This window comes from Chelon labrosus (assembly GCF_963514085.1).
Source record: "Chelon labrosus genome assembly, chromosome: 2".
Lineage (NCBI taxonomy): Eukaryota > Metazoa > Chordata > Actinopteri > Mugiliformes > Mugilidae > Chelon > Chelon labrosus.
In genome coordinates, this window is record NC_140338.1 from 14,067,645 (window position 1) to 14,089,838 (window position 22,194).

At 41.2% G+C, this 22,194-nt stretch overlaps 1 protein-coding gene across 2 annotated transcripts; it reads right to left on the bottom strand.

Moving 5' to 3' along the window:
* Positions 1–10: 10 nt before the first annotated feature.
* trim2a (tripartite motif containing 2a) lies at positions 11–21,002 on the bottom strand. Of its 2 annotated transcripts, none has more exons than XM_084569034.1 (12): positions 20,819–21,002; positions 9,870–10,048; positions 8,494–8,731; positions 8,066–8,217; positions 7,723–7,903; positions 5,137–5,860; positions 4,137–4,240; positions 3,782–3,949; positions 2,999–3,179; positions 2,497–2,567; positions 1,866–2,006; positions 11–1,489 (listed from the first exon to the last, which is right to left on the bottom strand). In XM_084569034.1, the coding sequence occupies exons 2-12, from the start codon at positions 10,001–10,003 to the stop codon at positions 1,337–1,339; spliced, it is 2,247 nt and encodes a 748-aa protein (XP_084425160.1). In that variant the 5' UTR covers positions 10,004–10,048; positions 20,819–21,002; the 3' UTR covers positions 11–1,336. The 2 variants fall into 2 exon arrangements, with proteins under 2 accessions (XP_084425160.1, XP_084425161.1); XM_084569035.1 differs by having other exon boundaries at positions 3,011–3,179; positions 20,819–21,001.
* Between the last annotated feature and the right edge of the window lie 1,192 nt (positions 21,003–22,194).

Below are 22,194 nucleotides of genomic sequence, written 5' to 3' on the forward strand. Positions count from 1 at the left end.
AAACACAAACTTCTTTTCTATGGGCACTTTAATTCAATTTGGCATTACAAATATAAACAAGACAATGGAAAACAAATCATTGTACAGGACTGTGTAGAAAATGGATGACTAAATTCAGGACAACAAATAATGACAATTGTGTGCTTGAAGACAGTCACGTCCGAGCAAGGCTTTCTAAAAGGAGCACAGTGCATTTTCACAACATAGTAACACCTCAGCTGTTGAACTACATATTGGATCTGTGTTTTGTGAAGATAAAGATTGTTCTGTTAAAATACAACCCGTTGGTAGGTCTCTGGACTGTTCTTTAAAGACATAAGAGCACATGGAGAGGAGTGAAGGTCATTTACTCTTTTTTTTTTTTTTGCACGGTAAACAAACATTTCAAATGAACACTAGTGAACCTTAATGAGTTTTTCTTTGCTTTTTGCTTGAAGTCTGCAACAAATTCCAGGATGTCCGCACATAATCGCAGCAGAAGCTGAAATATTAAGAGTCTTCTCACACACCCAAACACACAGGTGCACACACACCTACACAGCAGCACTAAGAATATCTGATCACACACAGTCCCACTTGTCTCACACACGCAAACACACTGTGTCGTTTAGTAAATCCGATGGTCTCATCAGCAAACTGTGCATTTTAATTTAAAGGGAATGACAGAGATGTAAAGTGTTCTGTGGTGATGTAGATGGTTTTATATATTGTACACAGTAGCCTTTCAGGTGTTTGTTAGTAAAACCAGCATGCACAGAGATGCCTAATCATGCTTGAAAATACCCTGTTACCTACAGCAGGTGGAACACTTTGCTTTTATGTTGAGCAGGCAAAACGTGAGGACCCTTAAGAGCATTTAACAGGAAGCTGCAGTTATTATTACTATAAATAGAATTCTATTATTTCTCAGGTAAAGTTTTGCTTCTACTTCAATCTCTTCTCACACAGTGTCCATCCAGTATTATTATTATTATTTTGTTTTTTTGGAAGCAAGTGCATTATTTTCCAGTTTTCTGCATTGTGAGGAGAACTCAAAGATCTACCGTACGAACAATGTTAAAGCTTCATTTTTTTTGTTCAAATCAGCACAGTTACGATGGAATGTGCACAAGGTCGTTATGAGTGACTCCTCAGAGCACCAGTCGGCAGCAGCCATCTGTGGACGTCGGAGGAGAACAGTCAAACAGATGCCACGACGACAGCGCGACTCAAGGATGAGTGGTGGAGTGAAAAATCTTCCAGTCGCTCTATACTAATCCGTGCATGTGTGTGTGTGTGTGTGTATATATACACATATACACACACTGTACAGGTTGTGCGTTGAGAGGTGAAGGGTCTATTGCAGGTAGCGGTAGACTTTGAAGCAGTGGTTGCCAGAATCTGCGACCACGACGTGTCCGTCAGAGGTGAGCGCCAGTCCCTGAGGGCCATAGAGAGGGTCTGCTGATGTGTTGATGTACGAGAGGAATGAACCGCTGCCGTCAAACACCTGAGAGAGAGACAGTAAATCAGCATGCATCAGTGGTATTAGCAAATTCAATTAGCAAAATCAAGTCAACTAAAGATACCAGATATGCACTCAAAACATGAATATGCAAATTAATATAGTCACTGGAAAAATATCAGTTTAATTTGTTCTGAGTGTATAGTTGTGTGTATGTTTAGTGGTATAAAGTCACATAAGGGATGAGAATCAGTTCATAGATTCATAGAAGAGTATCTTAGTGACTTGATAAATTAATTCCACCTCTGCAACTCAAACTACTGTGATTGATGCAGGGGAGTAAAGTCTGTTTTCTGTTGCAGTCTGTTTGTGTCTCTACTTCATAATAGTTGAGCGGAGATGTGTTGTGCTTTGCGCTGACCTGTATCCTACTGTTGCCCCAGTCTGCTACTATGATGTTTCCGTTGACGTCCACTGCCACCCCCGTGGGGGCGTTGAACTGGCCGTTGCCTTCACCGTTAGATCCAAACTTCAGCAGGAATTCTCCTTCTGTGTTGAACACCTGCGTTCAGTTTTTTCAACGAGGCAAACAGAGAAAACGCATTTAAATTACTACAGGAAATGTAATGAAGTGAAACAGAAATTAACAAACAAACTGAACAGTTTTGTTTATGAATGTATATTCTCGTTAAGGTAGTAATTTGTGTCCGATATATTTCTTCCACAAACAAAGTACATCTCACTGGAAAATAACTAAACAATGAATATGCAAATACTCTTCACCTTAAACTGCCTCCCTGTTCACAATGAGAGTATTCACATTTCCATATCACACTAGTGCGTGTTCCACATTTGAATATAATTGTTATATAATTAGTTGTTGTGTTATAAAAACCTACTATGACAAGTAGATATTAAAAGCAGATGCTGAGGTAAACAGGTATCTGGTGGCATTAACATTCAAATGAAGTAACAGTGAGAAAAAACAAACAAAAAATTATCGAATTTGTACCCAGTATAGCTGTAAAATATTCCCACCGCTCTGCACCTACCTTGACTGAGTGGTTGTGGAAATCTGTCACAATGATTTCATTGTTGTTGTTGACAGCAGCAAAGTGAGGGCCTGGTGGATTAAATGAAATAAATCAGACAAGACTTCAGAAAGACCTCATTTGTCAGATTCTGCTCCTGAGTTCAGCAAACGTTTGCACGGCAGAAGTTTATGGAAGACATGCAACTAATAAGTTTAATTTAAACCCTCCCCAAGGAAAGATTTATCAGTATAGCCTTCATTACATTTAAATTGAAATTATAGAGAAAACATGCTGTTCGAAGGACATTTGAGTTAATAATGTATGTAGTGACGCCATGAGATGTTTTAGTCGACTGAAGTTCAACGTTTCTAAGATGCCAGCTTATCTACAACATGTCGGAGAACTCCATGGAGGATCATGGGGTCTTTATGGTTCCTGTGTTGTCATACGTCTTCATTCCACATGCAGGTGTGAGCCGGTTGGAGAAAGACTGTAAAGGGGGGACAGTGCACGGTATTACCATTGAGTGTACCTGCAAACTGCCGGTCACCGTTGCCACGGTTACCGAACTTGGTGACCAGCTTGCCGTTGACCTGGAAGATGAACACGCAGCAGGCCTTGTTGTCGACCACGATGATGTGGCCGTTCCGGTCCACTGACACTCCTTTAGGACCCATCAGCTTCCCCGAGCCAATCTTGTTCTGTAGAGGGGTGAAGGATTTTACATTTCAACGCTTTGTGCATGATACTACTAACACCAGAAATGATCAGTATTAGTACTTGTATCGTCAGACAAATGACCAATTTTCTTTTTTTATCCTCTCTCACATTTGACTATGGTTAAACACAGTTAAAAATAAAACTATCCTTGACTACACACACACAAATAGTTCTATCACAGTGGTTAAAGACCTCCAAATCATGAAAGGAACCATTTACCCATAAATATTTGCACTTATATTTTTAGCGACAAGAACAGTAAAAGGGGAAGTTGAAATCTGCATGAGTGCATTTCTTAACACTCCAGAAACTTTCAAATGAGGTGTGAAAATTACAACTGGGCATGGGCAGGGCACCCAGTGCAGCTGTTCTGCTCTTTGAATCATTAAATGCTTCTGCAATGGTTAGTCTCTTTAAAAAATGATGCAGTGTCGGTAATGTAAACAATATGACATTAAATAGAAGTATTTATGACAGTCCGTGTGGTAATACTGTAACTGGTCGTCTTGTTCCGACTGAAATCACACCCTTTTGCCCCGCTGACATTAAAGCAAAGATAAGAAGTAACAAAAGCCTGACTCACCTTAAACTTGCCTTCACTTGAAAAGATGCTGACCCATTTGTTGTCATAGTCGGCGATGATGATGTCACCGCTGGGGTGGACGGCCACACCCGTCGGCCGCTGCAGCTGACCCGGAGTCCTGCCCCGGACGCCAAAGCGACTTTTGAACTGGCCGTCGTTGGAAAAAATCTGCACGGCACAAAGCACACCAGAAAAGATTTCATCTTTCAAGAATAAAAATTAAAAAGGGTTGAATTGTTACAGCAGAGGCAGCACTTCTCGTCTCCAGTACCACTACATTATTGTGACCCGTTACTGCACCGCTATTTCTGTGGGCTGAGGGCAGCATCCTCAGCACAGGAGGTTATATTTTTACCTGAACACACTGGTTGTTGCTGTCTGCGATCAGCACCTTTCCCAGAGAGGAGGCAGCCACCCCCTGCAGATTAGTGAACTCCCCTTTGTTTCTTCCTTTTGTGCCTGTAAGACATGAAATAAATATCAGACTGATGATGTACTTTTATCTCGGGCAGTAGCACTGTATTGAATGTAATAGAAATCATGAAATAAGGGCCACAAAATGCTGCATTTTATTAAATTATGTACCTATTACTGATATATATAAGTCTGTAGGTCATACTAAGGTGTATTTTCATTATAAAATTATTTTAATTCTGTTCATAGATCAGACTTAAAATGGGCTTGAATCTCAGACAAAACGCGTGGCTCTGTAAAATGCTGGTTTAGTCCAGACTGTAATGTCTTTCTATATGAGATGGATTGCAATGAAAGTCTGTGCGGACATTAGTTGGTACTCAAAGAATGAATCCTTTGTTTAGTTTACAAACTGATAGAAAATAAGTATGATAAAGACTTCCAAGGCTTCTTTTCTCTGACCGCCAATTCAAACTGCTCCAATTTTCAGTTTACAATGATATAAAAACAGATATAGAAATGAGAAATGTTTTCCTTTTTCCTTAATAAACTCTCATAATCTTTCTGTTGATCAGCTCTTTAATCGACTCTCCTGTAATGAGAACACTGTGTGTCAAGTTAAGTTTAAAAACGTCTTATATTAATGATTAATACATCTACATATCTGATAGATTTACAAGGCTCTGGTCTACTGACCTGGAATTTTATCATATTAGTGCCAGTACTACATCTGGTATTGCTACCATATAATACTTAGCATAATAGCATGAGATAATACTGTTATGTTACCGTGAAAGAACAAACATTTCAGGACCATCTGGAATGAAATGTAAAAAAAAAAAAGCAACAAGATACTCTTTACTCCTCCCTGCAGTGCTCAGTCCCTTGTATCATTTCAGTGGCTGCCAAGAACACCTGTAGTTTTCTGTTGCCACCCTTACCGATTCTGAAGATAAGGTCGTCCTCAATGGGATTCTCTTTCCTCCTCCCTGTGCTGTACATACTGGCCGGCCTCTTAATGGCCTTCTGCTTGATGTGTCCACTGCCTGGAGACTTCAGCCTCTTCTTCATGCCGTCTGAAGTCGGTGACACGTCTATTGATTTGGTGGCCTTTATCTTGAAGGGGCTTCCTTTGATATGCTGGTCATATAAACGCACTGACAGATTCAAAGTGCCCTCCTTAGGAGCTGTGAACAGGTACTCGTAAGTGCCGTTCTTGTTGTCCAGTATCTCTCCGTCACCTTTGCTTCCGTCAGGTGTGGAGATTTCAGCTGTGATCACCGCGTTACCCATCTTGCACAGCTCTCCGTCTTTGTCCTTGGTGGTTATCGTGACGGACGTGGGCACGCCCACCACACAGTGCCGTAACCCCTCACCTGTCGCCACGGTCTCCGAGGCCACAGCGTTAGTGGTCACTATTGTGCCCAGGTTGTGGATCGACTTCTTTAGTCCCTCCGTCTCCACGAGGAAGTCCAGCTGGTCGTTCTCTCCCGGCTGCAGAGGAAGCTCCTGACTAGCCAGCTCAACGAGACGCTCGCCCATCTGCTTCTTCACCAGCAGCACCTCGGCTTCGGTGCCGTGGCTCAGGGCCTGCTCCGTGAAGTTGCAGCTGCTGTTTATTCCCTCCTGGCCCTGCAGCAGGGTGTCCAGCTGGGCTTGGAGCACCTACACATGTACACCAGGGGGCAGCAGGGCGACATTGTGGTTAGAAAAGAAGCACAAGCAATACAAACTTTATAAGCTGGAGACTAATTGTGACCAGAAGAACCAAATAATTTCATTTCTTTTAGCACATTATAGACCGAGAATATGTTAATATCTGGAAAAAACGTTCTTTCTCTTTTCCTTTTACAGGTTCAGAAATGTATCAGGTTTGGAACAGATGAAATACTTCTGCAGCTAAGCACAAAAAACCCCAAAAAAGATGAAAAATAAAAATACAGAAAAAATAAATCATGGAGTCTACCCATTAAAACTGATGAATTTATGCCAGATCTAAATCAACCTGTTACAATTACTAACAAAACTGAATGGTAAACAGAAATATCTGCTATAAGGAGCTCTTTGTGTTTCCAGAGATATTTTATTATGGTCGTATTGTTCTTTCTTTTAATTGATCTTGCTGTAATATCTCTATTTATTTTATTTTTATTTTTTTCGGGAAAAGCACAGTTTGAAATGCTCTATGTAAAACTATTAGAATTCCTTCCATGGTGATGTTCGACATTCAAATAGATTCCAGGTTATATTCCAGTATTTCCAGTTTTCCTTTCCTACTGATGCTTAAACAGGTCTGTCCTATCCACATCAGTTCATCACCTGACTCCAGCTAGATTGTTCAAGCTTATACATGCAACACAATCGAACGTCACTGTCATGTGGCGACATGATAATATATTCATATTTCTATGAGAACAGGTCTATAATTTTAGATTTTGCGACTGAACTTCATGTAAAAAGCAACTTATAATCTGATGACCCTTTAAGCTTTCACTGATCACATAAATGAATACCGACTTGATCACTTGCTGATTGTGACGTAACTACTTACTCATTCTGAACTAGTTCATGTATTACATTATCTGGAGTCAATCATTAACTATGTGTTAGTAAGCATGTGTCATTTAACCGTGATGTAAAATGTTACCACCCTGGTCAATGATAAGCTAACACGAGTCACTTTTAGATCATAAATTGTCGCAGTGTGCTACGGACTCATTCAAACACTCTAAAAAAAGAAATTATCTTTCTCTGATGAACTATTTCTCTCACCATAAACTCATTTAAACCACAAACTCACCCGCATCCGCTCATCACCCTCCTCTTCTTTCACTAAAAGAGAGGCCATTAGGCTATTTATCTCAAACGTTTCATCCAAACTCCGTCTGCTATCTCTGTCTCTGTCGTCTGAATCAAACACTGAAGCTCTGAAAAACAATCTTGACAAACGCTGCAGGAGCAGCGATCCAGCCTCAGAGATAGAGGATCAGCTGTTTCTCCAGCAATAAAGAGCAAAGCTGTACTGTATCCTCTCGCTGCACATGACACACCCAAATAAAGCCACGCAGTACACTAGCTCCATCTAGCTACAGAGGCAACGCAGCTGAAAAGGCTCATGTCTGACGTCCCCCTGGGCTCCAGTGTTTTGACTGCAAACAAGGCACTGAATTGTAAATCATTAGCGGCCCATGTGACGAAACTCCCTGAGGGTGCGGCAGCAGGCTTTTAACTCAACCGGGTGATTGGTTGTCTGGTTGGGGTGGTGCACCAGCTCCCTCCGGCCCCCCCTGCTTCTTTCTACAGGTTAATCAGGAAGGCCAGCTGAGACCCTGACTCACAGGTCAGCAAAAAATAAATTATGAGATTGTTTTTTTTTTCTTTCTCTATAATTTCTAAACTGCAAAAATCGCTGAGTGTCCAGTTATTACAGCGACTTGATTACCATAAAACAGGGCCAAAGCCTCCATCAAACTCTGAAGTTATACTCTAGATGTGTGACTTCGAGAAAAAAACGGATGTTACTTCACCTTCTGCTTTAGGCCGTAGTTGACCTCCAGCTCCATGAGTAAAACACTCTTGCGGACATTGAGCGTCTTCTGCAACTCGTCGAAGGTCGTATGGATGTCTTCCTCGATGGAGCTCTTCTGATTGGTCAGCTGCTGCAGAATCTCAGACAGCATCTGCAGGGCTGAGTCGATCTCTGGTAACCTGGACGCGACGGAAGCGGGGAAATTAGAAATTAGATCATTGTTGTCATTAACAGAGCCAAGAGTCATATGACACAGTTGGAACATAAAGGAGGATTGTGTTGAGGTCATTTCTTGGGAGTGATATGTGTGAAGCAGCATGTACATAACACTCTAGTTGTACCTCTTCTTGACAGCGTGTAGCTGGTCCTGTAACGAGGCCTTGTGTTGTTCCACCACGTCTTTCAGAGGCACAGTAGGGTGTTCTCCGTGTTCGCCACTTGTGCACTCCTGACACATGGCTGTCTCACACGGAGGACAGTAAAACTCCATGACCTAAGAAACAGGAAATGTAGAGATTAGACTAGTCTTAGACAAAAATGATTTAGCCCTGTTAGCACCATGACTCTATGGATTCCTGGTTCACAACTTTGGTCCAGATGGAAATATCTTAATAAATGTGAGATGAAGACACACTACTATGACAAAGAGAAACTGTCCAGACGGTTACTTACAGGCTGAGTTACAAGCTTACTTCGTAGATATCCATGAGCTTGAAATTTTATATCATCATTCACAAGGTGACAGACTGACTGGGTGAGTAACTCTTACGCTGCCTCCATGGTTTGGGCAGGAGAGGAGCTGGCCCGTGGCCACAGTGGTGATGGTGTTGAGAGCGGCGGCCTCCTGGCTGCAGCTGTCCGGCGTCCGCTGCAGCACGTCCATCAGGTTGGTGATGAAGAAGTTGTTCTGCAATGCCGCCACACCCTTCTCCGGCAGGATCGAGGTCTGGCGGCACACGGGGCACGACAATGTGAGGCTGTGGACCGGGATGTAGTTTTGCAGGCACCTAGAGGAGAGGACGTTACAGACTACAGCTTTTTCAAGTCTCTCTGGTTAGATGCTTGTTTTTTTTCTCTTTGCGGAAGATAAATTAACAGCACTTAGTAAAAACATTCAACACTATCAAGTTTTCAACATTTATTTGATTTAAATCAAGGAGGAAGAAAGGGTGAAAATATCTGAGGCCATCTAGTGGATAAAATATTTAAGCTCTGGAAAATTATTTGAAGTAGCATTACAAAGTTATTTACTCCCCTGTATATCAGCTACATGAGTACAAACTGGTGTCATCAAGCACAGTAACTCTTGCTATAAAACAAATCTGTGAAGCTTTTTAATGTTCAGTGTGTGTCATGTTAACACTGTGTCAAAGAACAGTTAATGAAATAGAAGAAGCACCTCTCAGTATGGGCTAAACTAGTCTATCCTACATGTACTGTAAATTAAAAATGACTAAACCTAATTTTGGAGCTGCAACTTATTCATGAGGAAAATAAAAAAATAAAATACTGCAACTGATGCATTAATCATAATTATCATCACAGCACTGAACTGCTTCTCACAGGATGTACATATGTACTTAATGAACTCAGAGCAACATGACCCGATCCAACAATACATCAACCATCTGCTTTATCTGTTGTTGGATGTGGTCATAAAAACGAGTAGACACATGTGCCAGCGCGCATCTCGCTCTGACAATGAAATTTAATTACAGTTAAATATAAATTTAAGTATGTAGATGCTATCAGGCAGAAAGATAAGGAAAACCAAAGCCCAGCACAGACAATACAAAATGATACATACACTGAACAGATAGAGGAAACTACTATATTGTTAAATGTAAAAAAACACAATGAGTCTCCAGAAGCAACCAGAGCAAAGACACAGCCAGGCACAGTCCACTGTTTCTCTTTTGTGTCGGAAACAAAGGCGACACCAACAAGAGGATGACACCAACACAACAAAGTCAACAGCTGTGGTGCACAACCTGCTCTAGTGAAGCAATGCACACATCTACAAAAACAATCTTATTATTACTGCATCTTCCTCATACTGTGATGCAGTGCATGATCTATATTTAAAATTACTCAAATAAAAGTCAAATGTACAGGATTAATTAAAACAGCTTAGAAACCACTCACCTCTCACAGAAGGTGTGCAGGCAGGGCAGTACTTTAGGGTTTTCGTAGCGGTCCAGACATATGCTGCAGATCAAGAACTGCTTGTCAATTTGGCGGACGACAGGGCTGGGAATAGTGGCGCCTTCGCTGGCCATCCTAAAACTCTGACATAGGAGTCCCCCTTCCGTTTACCCTGCACCCTGCGGAGTGACACAGAGGGAGCGCAAAACCGGTGAGGACAGAACAAAAATGGCACGGCACATGATCAGACACACAATGACAACCTCATGGTGGTGAGTGGAAGCCTGTGGGTTGTAAAGATCAGAGTTTGAGGTTGAAGGAAAAGACGAAATACCTTCTTCCTTCCATCTCTCCCGCTGAGAGAGGAAATGCACAAAGAGACAGACCCATCAGCACCTGTGGGTTACAGGCTTTGACTCATCAACACTGAAAGAGTGTCTGTAAACATCCCCTCAGTCATCACGTCACAAAACTAGCTCTTCTTATTAATATATAATGACTTTTTTCATCATTATATCACATGGAATGAATGAAATACGTATCTAAGATGTGTTTTATCAACAGTAGTTAATAGTAAACTTAAGTTACTAGGTCTGAAGGTTCATTCATGACCTTTAGAAACAGTTAATATAAATAATATGATCAAAAGGTCCACATTGTTGTTGTAAACTACATTATACGATCTCCCTGAGCAGATGAACTTTGTGATTATACTGATGCGATATCTCAGTTTCCTTTACAGATAGATAGATATTTTATTGATCCCGAAGGAAATTCAAGGTTTTTTGTTTTTTTTTTTCTTTTAGAGATAGATAGATACCAACGTACCATACGGTGACTAGACACAGTTGTGGCAAGACTGTTAAAAGACCACTGTGAAGGATTAAGGATGATCTACTGGCAGATATGTAATGTATTCAGAATTTAAATATGTTTTAATTAGTGTACAATCACCGGCAAATATAAATCATCCAATCATCTGTTTTCATTAGATTAGAATGAGCCCTCATTGGTCTGGCATGTTGTACCACCGGGTTTCTACATTAGTCCGGCACACTGAGTCTAGAGATGGCCTTTGTTTTCTTTTACTTGGTGGCCAATTTAGAGCAAGTTTAAAGTTGGAAAAGGAGTTTTAAGTTGGTTGCATTTTGCAGCCTCACCAGTAGATGTCACTAAATCATGCACACTGATCCGTTAAATATAAAAAGAACATTTTATGACAAAAACAATCAAATTGCAAATTTGCACTTATGGCAACAGTCGGTGTCTGCCAACCTTTCCGACGTCTTGTATTTCTTCACAGCAAAGCAGAATTAAATCCTTGTCACAGCTGCATGTGACTATGTTTTAAAGCAATTTGACCCAATTTAATGCTGCATAAATATTCAGGCCTCTGAGAACCAAATACCAAGACGCACCAGATTCAGAGTGTGTCGGTTGTTTATTACAAGTTTGCAAATTCATTGCAGAGAGGTTAATTCAGACAGAGACCAGAGCGTGATGTCACTCTTCTCGTGCTGTTTCACTTGAATAGTTTATAGGCATATGTTACAATTCCCAAGACTGCTATAAGAACAGATACTGACAGTATCTAGTGAATCAGATACGACTATTACAAATTAAATATAGTTTTTCAGTGTTTAATGCAGTAAATGTGTAGCTGCAGGAGCCTTGAAAAGGTAAAGCTTAAAGTAAGAAAGAAAAACAAGAATCTCCTTCTAATTTGCTTGACAGTTACTCATCAATTTATAATACGTACTTCTGTTGCGACCCCATGATGTGTCTCAACCCTCATTTTGGTAACCACTGCAGTAAAAGAGCAGCAGCTGGGTATGAGCTGGAGCTGTGCTGGCTGTGTGTCCTAAAAGGCACTTTACGTGATAAATATTTGATTATAAAGTGGAAGCAGGGCACTTTGTGCTCAGCTCACATCAGTGAGAAACAGAACGCTGACTACCAAAATAAAACACCGTAACACAGCTTCACTGAATTCATACTAATTATCCATCATTTCCAACTTTCTATTCAGTTTCATCTGAAACGTGTGTCCCCTTGTGTCTCTATGTGATAGTCTTGTAACTTTGACAGCTAACTCAGACACAGAAAGTATGTCAGTGCTTTTATTGTCTCATCCCATTCAAGACGGGCACAGAAACGGGGCACCTCTGCTGCTGAGAGGAAACCCTCAGGGACTGTGCTCCTTTCTATGGTGCATGCTCTTTCTCCTCTTCTCCACTCTGTTTTCTCTTAACATTTCCCACTTATTCATGTCTCATCGCGTCTGAAAGCAGATATGAGAAGCTGAAATGCAATGTGGTGTTTTGTTAAGCTTGAAAATGGAGAGTGATGGATAGATTTACTATTATAATGAAGCTGTTATGCTGTCACTGTGTTATCCAATATGTTAGATAGTTGGTATTTAATGTGTTAGCTGTCAGCTACTGTGCTGAACAGCTCAGGCGAGTTAAAAAACAAATGGTATTTACACTGAAACAGAAACAGCAAGCTACCATTACAGCCAAAATATGACTCCTCATGGGGATGATCTGACAACTGAAAAGTCCAGCAGCAGATGAATTTTACAACCGCAAGGATTCATTAACGTGAATCTGTACAAAAGAAAATCAAAGCAGTCATTTGCGTCTGTAAGATTTGAATGGCAATATGCCAGCACAGACATGCAAAACACAGCATGTCACATCAGATCCGGCAGCGCTTTAATAACTCACCAGCTGCAGATTAAGCAGATGAACAGAGCATCAAATATGGTACAGATTATAAATCTAAAAATCCTAAATCCTGCAGACAGCCACAACAGAAGACAGGCTGTGCTGATGGTGCACAAGGTCGCAGCAGCTACACAACGCTCGGCTCTTACATAATCAGATCCGCACCAGCTAAGCGGAATAATTCCTTTTGGACTGAGCTGTCATTTAAACGTACAGTCAGGTACATTTATATGAATTCAAACGAGCTGGGCCTTTGGGTATAGAATGACTAGTTCTGCAAAATATGAAAATAGTTATTCCGAATGATTCAGCAAAACTATAAGATGATTAAAAAGGAGACTTACAGTGCTGCATTTATGAACCGATCAACAGGCGTCATCCACTCCAGTACACAGACACCGTCTCCATATGAGTGAAACCCAGATTCTCCATGTGTCCTTCCAACCATGCCTTTAAGTCATATCATGAAGTGATGCTTCGCTCCAGGTCGCAACAACCAGCCAAACAGAAGACGCCAGGGTGTGTGTGTGTGTGTGTGTGTGTGTGTGTGTGTGTGGGCAAGCCAGCTTCTCTGTGTTTTTATGGGTGAGCATACACACACACACATACACACGTGAGCAAAGTTGAGGAGGGGCGACTTTAGCCAGATTGTATTCCAGTTTTTACATCATCCTTTCCCCTCCCTTCCCTGCCTCGCTCTTTTTTTTTTCTCTCTTCCTCACCGCATCCTCTCCTCCCATCCATTCATTCATCTCCCTCCTTCCTCTCTGTCTGAACTAAATGCTGCCTCACTGCAGCGCAGCGAGCGTGTGCAGCATCAGGAGTATGTGAGCGAGTATTGGCTGACGGCTGGTGATCTAACGAATGTGAAAAAAAGCAAAACAGGGACAGCAGTTAAGGGTCCCCTTCGCCGCCGACAGAGATGACGCCAAAGGGATCTTTCTGAGTGCACGTATGTGCAGGTTGCTGACTCACCGTTCATGCTCAGGCTGAACAAATACTGAAGAGGAAAAAAGTGACACACAAAATATGAAGAGAGAGAAGGAAGATGGCAGAGGATAACACTGCTAGCCAAAAGGGAATCATAGCAGAATGGGAGGAGGTGAGCAGACTGCTTCAAATGTGAAATGTGCCAAGGACTCTTTCCATCCTAACTGTACCACACATACACACACATTGTTCACCAGTGGAAGGACACAGAAATGGTTTCCTCCTAGTCTGCATAACATTGAGATGAAACGAACAGTATCTCCTTTATGGGAGAAGATAACTTCACCTAGAAGCTGTCTGATTTAATCCCAGTCACAGTAGATGAACTCTCTTAAACCATGAAGCAATGGTTCAGAAAACAACAGAACCCTGAGCCTTTGTATAAATTGTTGTTGTCCACTTTAGCAGGGAACAACTGGCTAACGTTTCACATATTGCACAATGACAATCATAAACCGCTATGAAGTCCCTACAGTGCATCAACCATACCCCACAGGTCCCCCCTAGGGGCCTCATTCTATCTACCCTACAACAGTTTTTGCTAGGTTAGACTGGGAGAGATAGCACATATTCGTATTTGCCTGGGGCCCCTCAGAGCTTAGGATCGACACAAGAATACAGGTGATCTTAGTAAAAGTCATCTGCAGGGCTAGCTAAATTAATTTCAATCGGCAACTTGATGGATGAAAAATGAATTCAATACAGACATTCTTCAAATGGCTAATTGAGACTGGCTCCGAAAGTGAGATTTTTTTTGGTCTGGAAAAAACATTTTGGTTTCTACAGCAAATTTTCTCATTCATGACAACTGGATGAAGAGTACATTTTTATACGACTCACCTATTTAAAGGAACAGTATGTAGGATTGTGGCCAAAACTGGTACTGCAATCACTTTCAAAATACTGTAGAACGGTGTATCCCCTCCCCCTTCCCCCTGACTCGAGGTTGCCAGCTAAGCTGCAGGATCCAGCAGGAACGTAGGCTGCTACAAGGAGCTTCCAATGGCAAGTGACGAGTCCTACACAGTAAGTTTTTTTTTTCTGTTAATAAAGTTTATGCTTCATGAGAGATGTTTTGCGAAGTAATTATGTATCGCAAAAATTTACTAATGGCGATTAGCCAAATATTTCGTAAAGATGTACTGTAATACCACATTTCAGTCGGAACATAGATTGTTTTCATACCCTGCTAGTGGTGCGATATAAAGCTTTTTATGAACGCATTTAGCACGGGCGACCATGGAAAATCCACTGTCTATATGTACGGAAGCACGGGGCTTTTAGCCTATACCAACAAACATGGTAGAATATAGCATCCAAAAGTCGAAGGGTCAATTCCATGCCATTCCGGACTTTGTCACGACGTATTTCGGATTCATAACGAGGTCTTTTAGGTTTAGTAACGTTATACGTTTATCCGACAAGTTCGTAGCTGCAGCTGTGGTAACTAGAGCAGAGCTGGCAACCCGGATGACGAAACTCTACTGACTTCGTGATTAGTAGATAGCTGGAGGGTGGCGCCTCAGGCCAAAACACAACATGACAACTTCAACATCAGTTGAGGGCTGCAACTTTCACTTTTAAATGACAATATCCTGGCCGGACCACTGTTGTGGTCATGTTCATTAAGTATTTGAAATGAACATGATTTCTTCATAGTGACATATCAGGGCCATTTTATGATTAATTGAAATACATTTCTTACATACGGTTTCTTTAAATTATATCAAGGCTTAAAGTTATGCATAATTAAGGGACAGGACATTTTTGAGCAATAGGTACGTGCCCTCACAGGTAGCTAGCTGTCTGCCTGGGCGTCACCTTTTTTTGAATTAGCTCTCAGTAGCAACCAAGATGGCGACGGCCAGTGTTACACACTGAGCTTCAAAAAACGCTCTTCAGGAATCCTGTGAAATCAGAAATCTCTTTATATGCAGCCAGTGCTTAAATTATAGGAAAAAAAAGCGTAACAGAGCATACATGCTCCTTTACATCCACATAGATGAATAAAAACTCCAAAGTCAACATATTTCTGTGGTTAAAGTTATTCTAGCCACTGCTACCACAGCTTCAGTGTCTAAGTGAACTGGGACTGTTTAAATATTAGAAAAACGTTGAATAAATGACATTAAATAGCATTTCAGTCTGATAGTTGGGTTATATTCTTTTATCTGCATCTTATATGCTTGATCAAACATGTTGGAACATTTACAGATTCCCATTCTGCCTTTTTTTTTTTTTTTTAAAGACTTAAACTCTAAATGGAAAATATTTAGATCAGTCTTGATGAAAGACCGACAATCATCGCAAGTAAAACTGGTTTCCTCCAGCAGTTTCATGTCAGACAGAGCTTTTGCACACATTTCATTATGCCTGGCAGCTCCAGGACTGTTCCAGTGATCTCATCTCACCCTCTGCCAAACTCGGAGAGCTCAGTCAGCCGGAGGAGCGCAACACAAAACAAAAGAAAGCAATGTGAGGAAAGTTAATGAAATCCGACCAAAGTGGGCGCAGCATCAACACAAAGGCAAATCACAGCAAGTTCCAAAGCCTCACTCTGGATTCAGTGCTCTAAACAAGGACGATGCCGGTGTTATTCAAAATTCTCTTTAGTGTCGAGATTCTCACGAAAAGAACCAAACAATCAGCGACTGTGTTTCTGAGTCGTTTTCTCCTCGCTGTCTGTGGCACCTGTCCTAAACCAAATTTCCTACAAATAGAGATGCTATTAAAAGCAGATTACATAAATATTGGTTGAACTATTTGAAGTTTGTTTAATAAAATGTTGCTTAGCCTGGGTGATAGTGTGCATTTTTGCGCAGGACTATTTCCACTGAAGGACATTTATAAACAAGCATTAGTGAGTATACACTGCAGGTATGTAGGATTAATTCAAAAATACACTCAAGTGCTCATGTTCTTCATATTAAAGTAATGGAGTTTATAGCTCTGGCCACACGGGTCGTTTGTCTGATGGCTGGTTTTGTGGAATCTATTGACAATAAGAAACAATATAGACTATAACAGCATTTAGATTCTTGTAAGCAGACACTAAAAGATAATTCCATAACACCAATAGCGGCAGAAAATCCTTACAGGGTACTTCATTTGAGAGGCTATAGAGGACAACTTCAATTTGGATAATGCAAATGTTGCTCTACCATCCTTACAGCCTGCAGCTTCTGTGACAAACAACACACATCATCAACTATTTGTTTCTGCTTTCTTAAGGGCACAGGCAACAAAGCAGGAAAATGAGCAGGAAGCTTTCACTTTGATAAATTGTCTGTACCCGGCTGGCCTCAGGCAGATGGGTCCCCTCCATATGAGCTGGGTTCTGCTCAAGGTTTCTTCCTGTTAAAAGGGAGTTTTTCCTTGCCACCGTCGCCTTCAGGCTTGCTCTGGGGGTTTCAGGCCGGGTTTTGTAAAGCGTCTTGAGACGATTTGTATTGTTATTGACGCTATATAAGTAAAATTGAATTGAAATTGATTTTTTTTTTTCATCTCTAAATCAATCCGTTCATGTAAGTATAAAAATAAACTCAAATAAATGACAGGTTGGGGTAAGAAGTCTCTTAGTTTCAATGGAAACCAGCTTGACCTTTAAGGTCTGGATGATAGCCAACATAAAGAGAGGAATAACAGCTCTAGGGCACAAACACATAAACACACACATCAACACACCAAGGAGTAAACATGTCACTTAACCTGTTTTAGCTGCTTTAACTGTTTACACCCACATCAACACGCCTGATGCATTGAGACACTTCAGATAACACCATAAAAAACACAACCATATTATAATCTTTCAAGCATCCTCCAAAGAGTGAATACAACTTCAATGAAAGACACTACAGAAAAAAATACTTATTTTGTGCTCTGGTCAATTTAGAGTTTCAGGGAAAATAGACATTCATGCAAAGTGTCACACTTAAAGTTTATTCTGTTGGATAGTGAGCAGTGGAGAGAGACAGGAAGTAATGAGATAAGAGATAGGGGTCAAAATACAGCAAAGTGCGCAGTCTGAAATGGGATCTGTGCCACTGAGTGTCTGCTTGAACAGGTGCTCCAAATTATCACACATCGAATGAGATAAGACCTCATTCGCAGATTTAAACGAAACAATTCAGACCACTTAAAAGAACTAATATGTTAAATATGTTTTAAGTTTGTCTTTACATGGCAGCTTTGCAGCATGTCCCTCTGTGGTCCATCCCACAGCTCAATCCAGTGCGCTGGCCTGTGATGTATTTACTATGTCTCTCTGATTTGCCGCACAATGATTAATCAGGACAAGCGCTTTCAAAATTTAAATAAGGGTGTGAAAACAAACCGGGGCATTCCTTCATTTTACATACACACCGACATGCACATTGACGATCCTGATGGTGATCAGAGGGTTTGTTTCATTTCAGCTGCTTATTATTTAGAGATTTACAATGCTTATGATGCAAGGCTCATTAGTCTGTCAGGTCAGAAGTCCAGGAGTGTGGTCTCATGCAGATTTACTGTTACGGTAACAGGTTAAAGAATAAACTAACGAGTCACGGACAGTTAAGTCTTTTTTTGTTTTTATGCAGCACTGCTTTTGTTCTCCTTTGCACAAGATTAAACTTATAACAAGAGTCTAAAGGAATGGGAGAAGTATGCAGTCATGTCTGTGCATGAAGCCAGGAGGAAAATTCATTTAAATTAGCATCTGAAATCTAAAGTTCAAATGTGTGCCATTCACTAAAGACTATAAATGTGAACTCAACACCATAATATATGCAAAGAATAAAGTTTTCAAAGTGAGAGCAAAGTCAGCGAAGTCATTAGATTTCATCCTCTGGGAGCGATGAATGTCATCTTAGTAAGAGATGTAATTTCATATGAATGACAACATGTTTTTTTGGGAAGTCGTGTGCTATGGCTATCTGATCATATATTGGAGAAAGGACTCTCTTTTCTATTCTCCAAGCTCGGCTCGACGTTTAAACACAGGCATGCCGCAGTGAAACCAAAACGCGAAAAGGCAGCTTCGGACTTGCTGCTGAGTCACATCATGTCACTCATCAGGCCCGACTTGACCATGATGACAGCTGCTGGTGGGAAAAGCCACAGACAGCCTCCCACTTAGCTGCCAGGCAACTGCTTGAATGTGTTCATTATGCCTAAAGAAATCACCATAATCAGGAGTGGACGACATGGACCGAACACCACACAGACTGCGTTGACACTGATTGTACTGTTTGTGTAAATGGTGCTAAAGTACACGGCAGAGGATCTTTTTTTCACTGTCGCAATTGTAAATGTTGTGATTTGTTTTCAACAATTATTGTATTTTAAATTACGTCAGGAGACTTTGGTAATCACACGATTTCATCAACAGCTGAAAAACATCTTTATTTGCATCAACTAAATGATGTTGCAGGAAATAATCACAACCACATGTTAATATGAGCTTTCCATCTTTCAGTTTAAGTGGAATCAGAGGCTTTACTTGGCTTTGATGCTGGAGAGGGTGACGTAAGGCCCATCCCTGAATTATAAGGACACCCTCATGCTAATCTAAAGCGCCCACTGTGGACGGGATGATGAGAGATTACAGCTCCAGAGCGCGCCTTCAGCTTGAACATCCCCTCATCCAACCACCCTTTAAACGCCTAAACCACCAGCACTAACTTTGGAAACAGATGGACGTGTGCTAGTCAAAGTTTTTTAAATCTTGTATCTGTATAGATTTAAAACACTTTTGTTCATTGTTGTAGATGTGTACTATTCCTGTTGGCAATGTCCTACCATCCTTTAAGGCTGATTGTATTTACATGCTTCTGAGACAAGGACAGTGCTCTGAATGAGTAAGGAAAACCCCCATGTCAGTGCGTCACTTGGCTGTATATCTGCCAACCATGCACTCTGGGGACGCAAGATAAGACAATGCTCTGTGTTAGTGTGCGTTAGTGCACCGCTTGTTCCTCAGCGCGCGCATGTTAAGGGTCGACCCCAAATTCAGGCCTACAGATGTGCAAGCGTAAGACCGCTGGAAACTGTCCATGCTGCACATCTGTCAACCAGAATTCAGTGAAGCTGAAACATGGCTGCTCAAAGTCCAGACAAAATGCAACACCTCAGCAAAACGGTATCATTAAATGGTTCTAGTTTTTGATTAATTTAATTAATCTTTGACCCTCACAGGAACAACAACTTAATAAGTAATGAAATCTGTTTGATTTTAAATATATTGTCTTTTTTCAACTCTAACAGAGAGTTACATCACAAGATCAATAGCACTCTCATTTATGTCCATTAAAAATAAGGCCACAGGCAGCAGCACATTAGCTTAGCTTAGCTTATCTTAGCAGAAGGACTAGAGACAACAGCTCTGTGTCTAATACTAATAGCTCATTAGTACATTAATTAAAAATTCTGTATCTTGTCCTCGTATGAATTTTACAGGTGGTAGTGTGCCGGACTATTTCTTGACTGCTAGCAGTTGCCAGGCAACCGCCACAGACTCCGGGAAGTTACAGCTCCCAAACATGAATTTGGTACATGTTTATGAATGAGGCAAACCAGATGTAACGTGTTAATTAGTCAGAGTTTAATGCTGCTGTAAAAGGTTTAGCAAACATTTAGCAAACTGACAGACAGACTGCTTTTGCTTTTGTATTGTTGTTCATTCTCTCTTTACGTCACCACTCAACAACAAGACGTAGAAACACTTTACGAGTCAATTTAATCGGACAAATAACTGCTTTTACTCAGAGGGTGCCGCACGGCGATCTGAGATGAACTTTGGGCTATGTCAATAAGCGTGATGTGCTCTGTACACCTGCTACTGTTCAAGCCAGATGTGCAGCAGACCGTGAGCAACACAAACAGGAAATTGGTTCACACAGATGTACCCTACCTAGAGCACGCATTGCTGAAAGTAAAGTGTATATGTATTTCATTATGTGAACACCTGAGAGCTTGCGAAACAAAGCTGAAACCAGTATTTCTAGTATTAGCTTCACAAGACTTCCAGGGTAATAGCCTGGAATTACAGAAGAATCTTTTAATGACTCTTCCTGTTACAGAAGCCAAAAAGACTGACACTCAATCATGTCTTCAAGACTGCATTCTGGATAAGGACTTTTTCAAAGTAATCTGTCACTTTTCCCTTCATCTTATAATGTTTCCATTTACTTCTGAACATGCTCTTTCCAGTCCCACTCCCCATCTTCAAACCCCAAATATCCCACTTACTTCCACTCCATGGCTGCTCTCCTCTCAAGGCCACCTTCTTCTCTGGGGGGGTAAAACAAACGCTGCTCTCTGTCATCTAATCCACCTCATCTCTGATGTTGTGCAGCGTGCGCAGTGGGCAGAGAGGGGAACGCACGCGGAGAGGCCTGAGCAGTTACAATAATCCAAACAGACTGACGGGGAGCCAGTGGGCTGAGCTGAGACAGAGGAGGAGGGCCCCGCTGCGGTGTAGAGGGAGAGCACAGACCAATCGGAGGAGTTTGAGAGGCTGGAGGGGGCAGGCCTTAAGGACTGTGCTGCTCTTTAACCCCAACGAGAGAAACGAGCACCAGAGGCCCCGGCGAGCGAGCGAGGAGGAGAAACAGATAAGGAGTGACGGAGGATGTGACATACAGAGAAGATTTCAAACACGAGGAGCCATGTTATTTTAAGTCTCTGCATGGCGCCTTTGTATTTGTTTTGTGCTGTATTATCATAAACATTTCAGATTCATATGAAATCTATCAGAGACAAAAGCATTATCATGTCTACTACAACTACTGGCACCAGTAATTCCAACAAGATAGTAACAAAAACGGTTTGCCACGACGATCATAACAATCCTCTTACAGATGAATACAGTGCTGCAGTCATCACACACAGAGTTCACAGAGCAGAACTGCAGTTGTCCACCCGCTACATAAGCATGATACTATCTGTTTGCCCCCCATGAGACTCGGTGCACTGAAGCAAAGCTGGTAAACATGACTGAGATGATGCAACTGAACCGGGAGAGACCACATGAAGGACATTTTTTTTTTTTGTTTCAGATCATAGTTCCACTGCCCAAACAAATGACAGCAAAATAAGCATCTTGTTCCGACACCCGCCACCAAGACGGCAGCCATCCCCTCAGTGTTTGCTCATTTTTCACATTATTTTTCTATCCTGGCAGAGAAACACAAGCTGTTCCATTAAAAACAAAAATCACTAATGCTGTCTTTTCAGGCACCCCACACACATTCATAAAACGCAGACATGTTTGCCTCCAGAGACTTCCCCGTCTCTTGAAAGCTTTAATCTTATTGGAAGGCCACAAACAATGTTTGTGCTAATTATCCAAATGCATCTGTTTCCCCCCTCTACGTGCACTCCCGCTTAACTGGATTATGTAATGCACTGAACATGAAACAGGAATACTATGATTTAATTGTTTTCCAACTTAGATCTATATCTTGTGACTATGTCAGATGTTGGATTTAGTAAAATACCAGTCGGATCTATTTGAATAACCAACCACGCATTTTATTTTATTTCCTATTATGATTAAATATTAACTATCAACCAAACTAAAAATGCCCGTTTAATTCCTGGGAGTATGTAAACCTTAGTTAAAA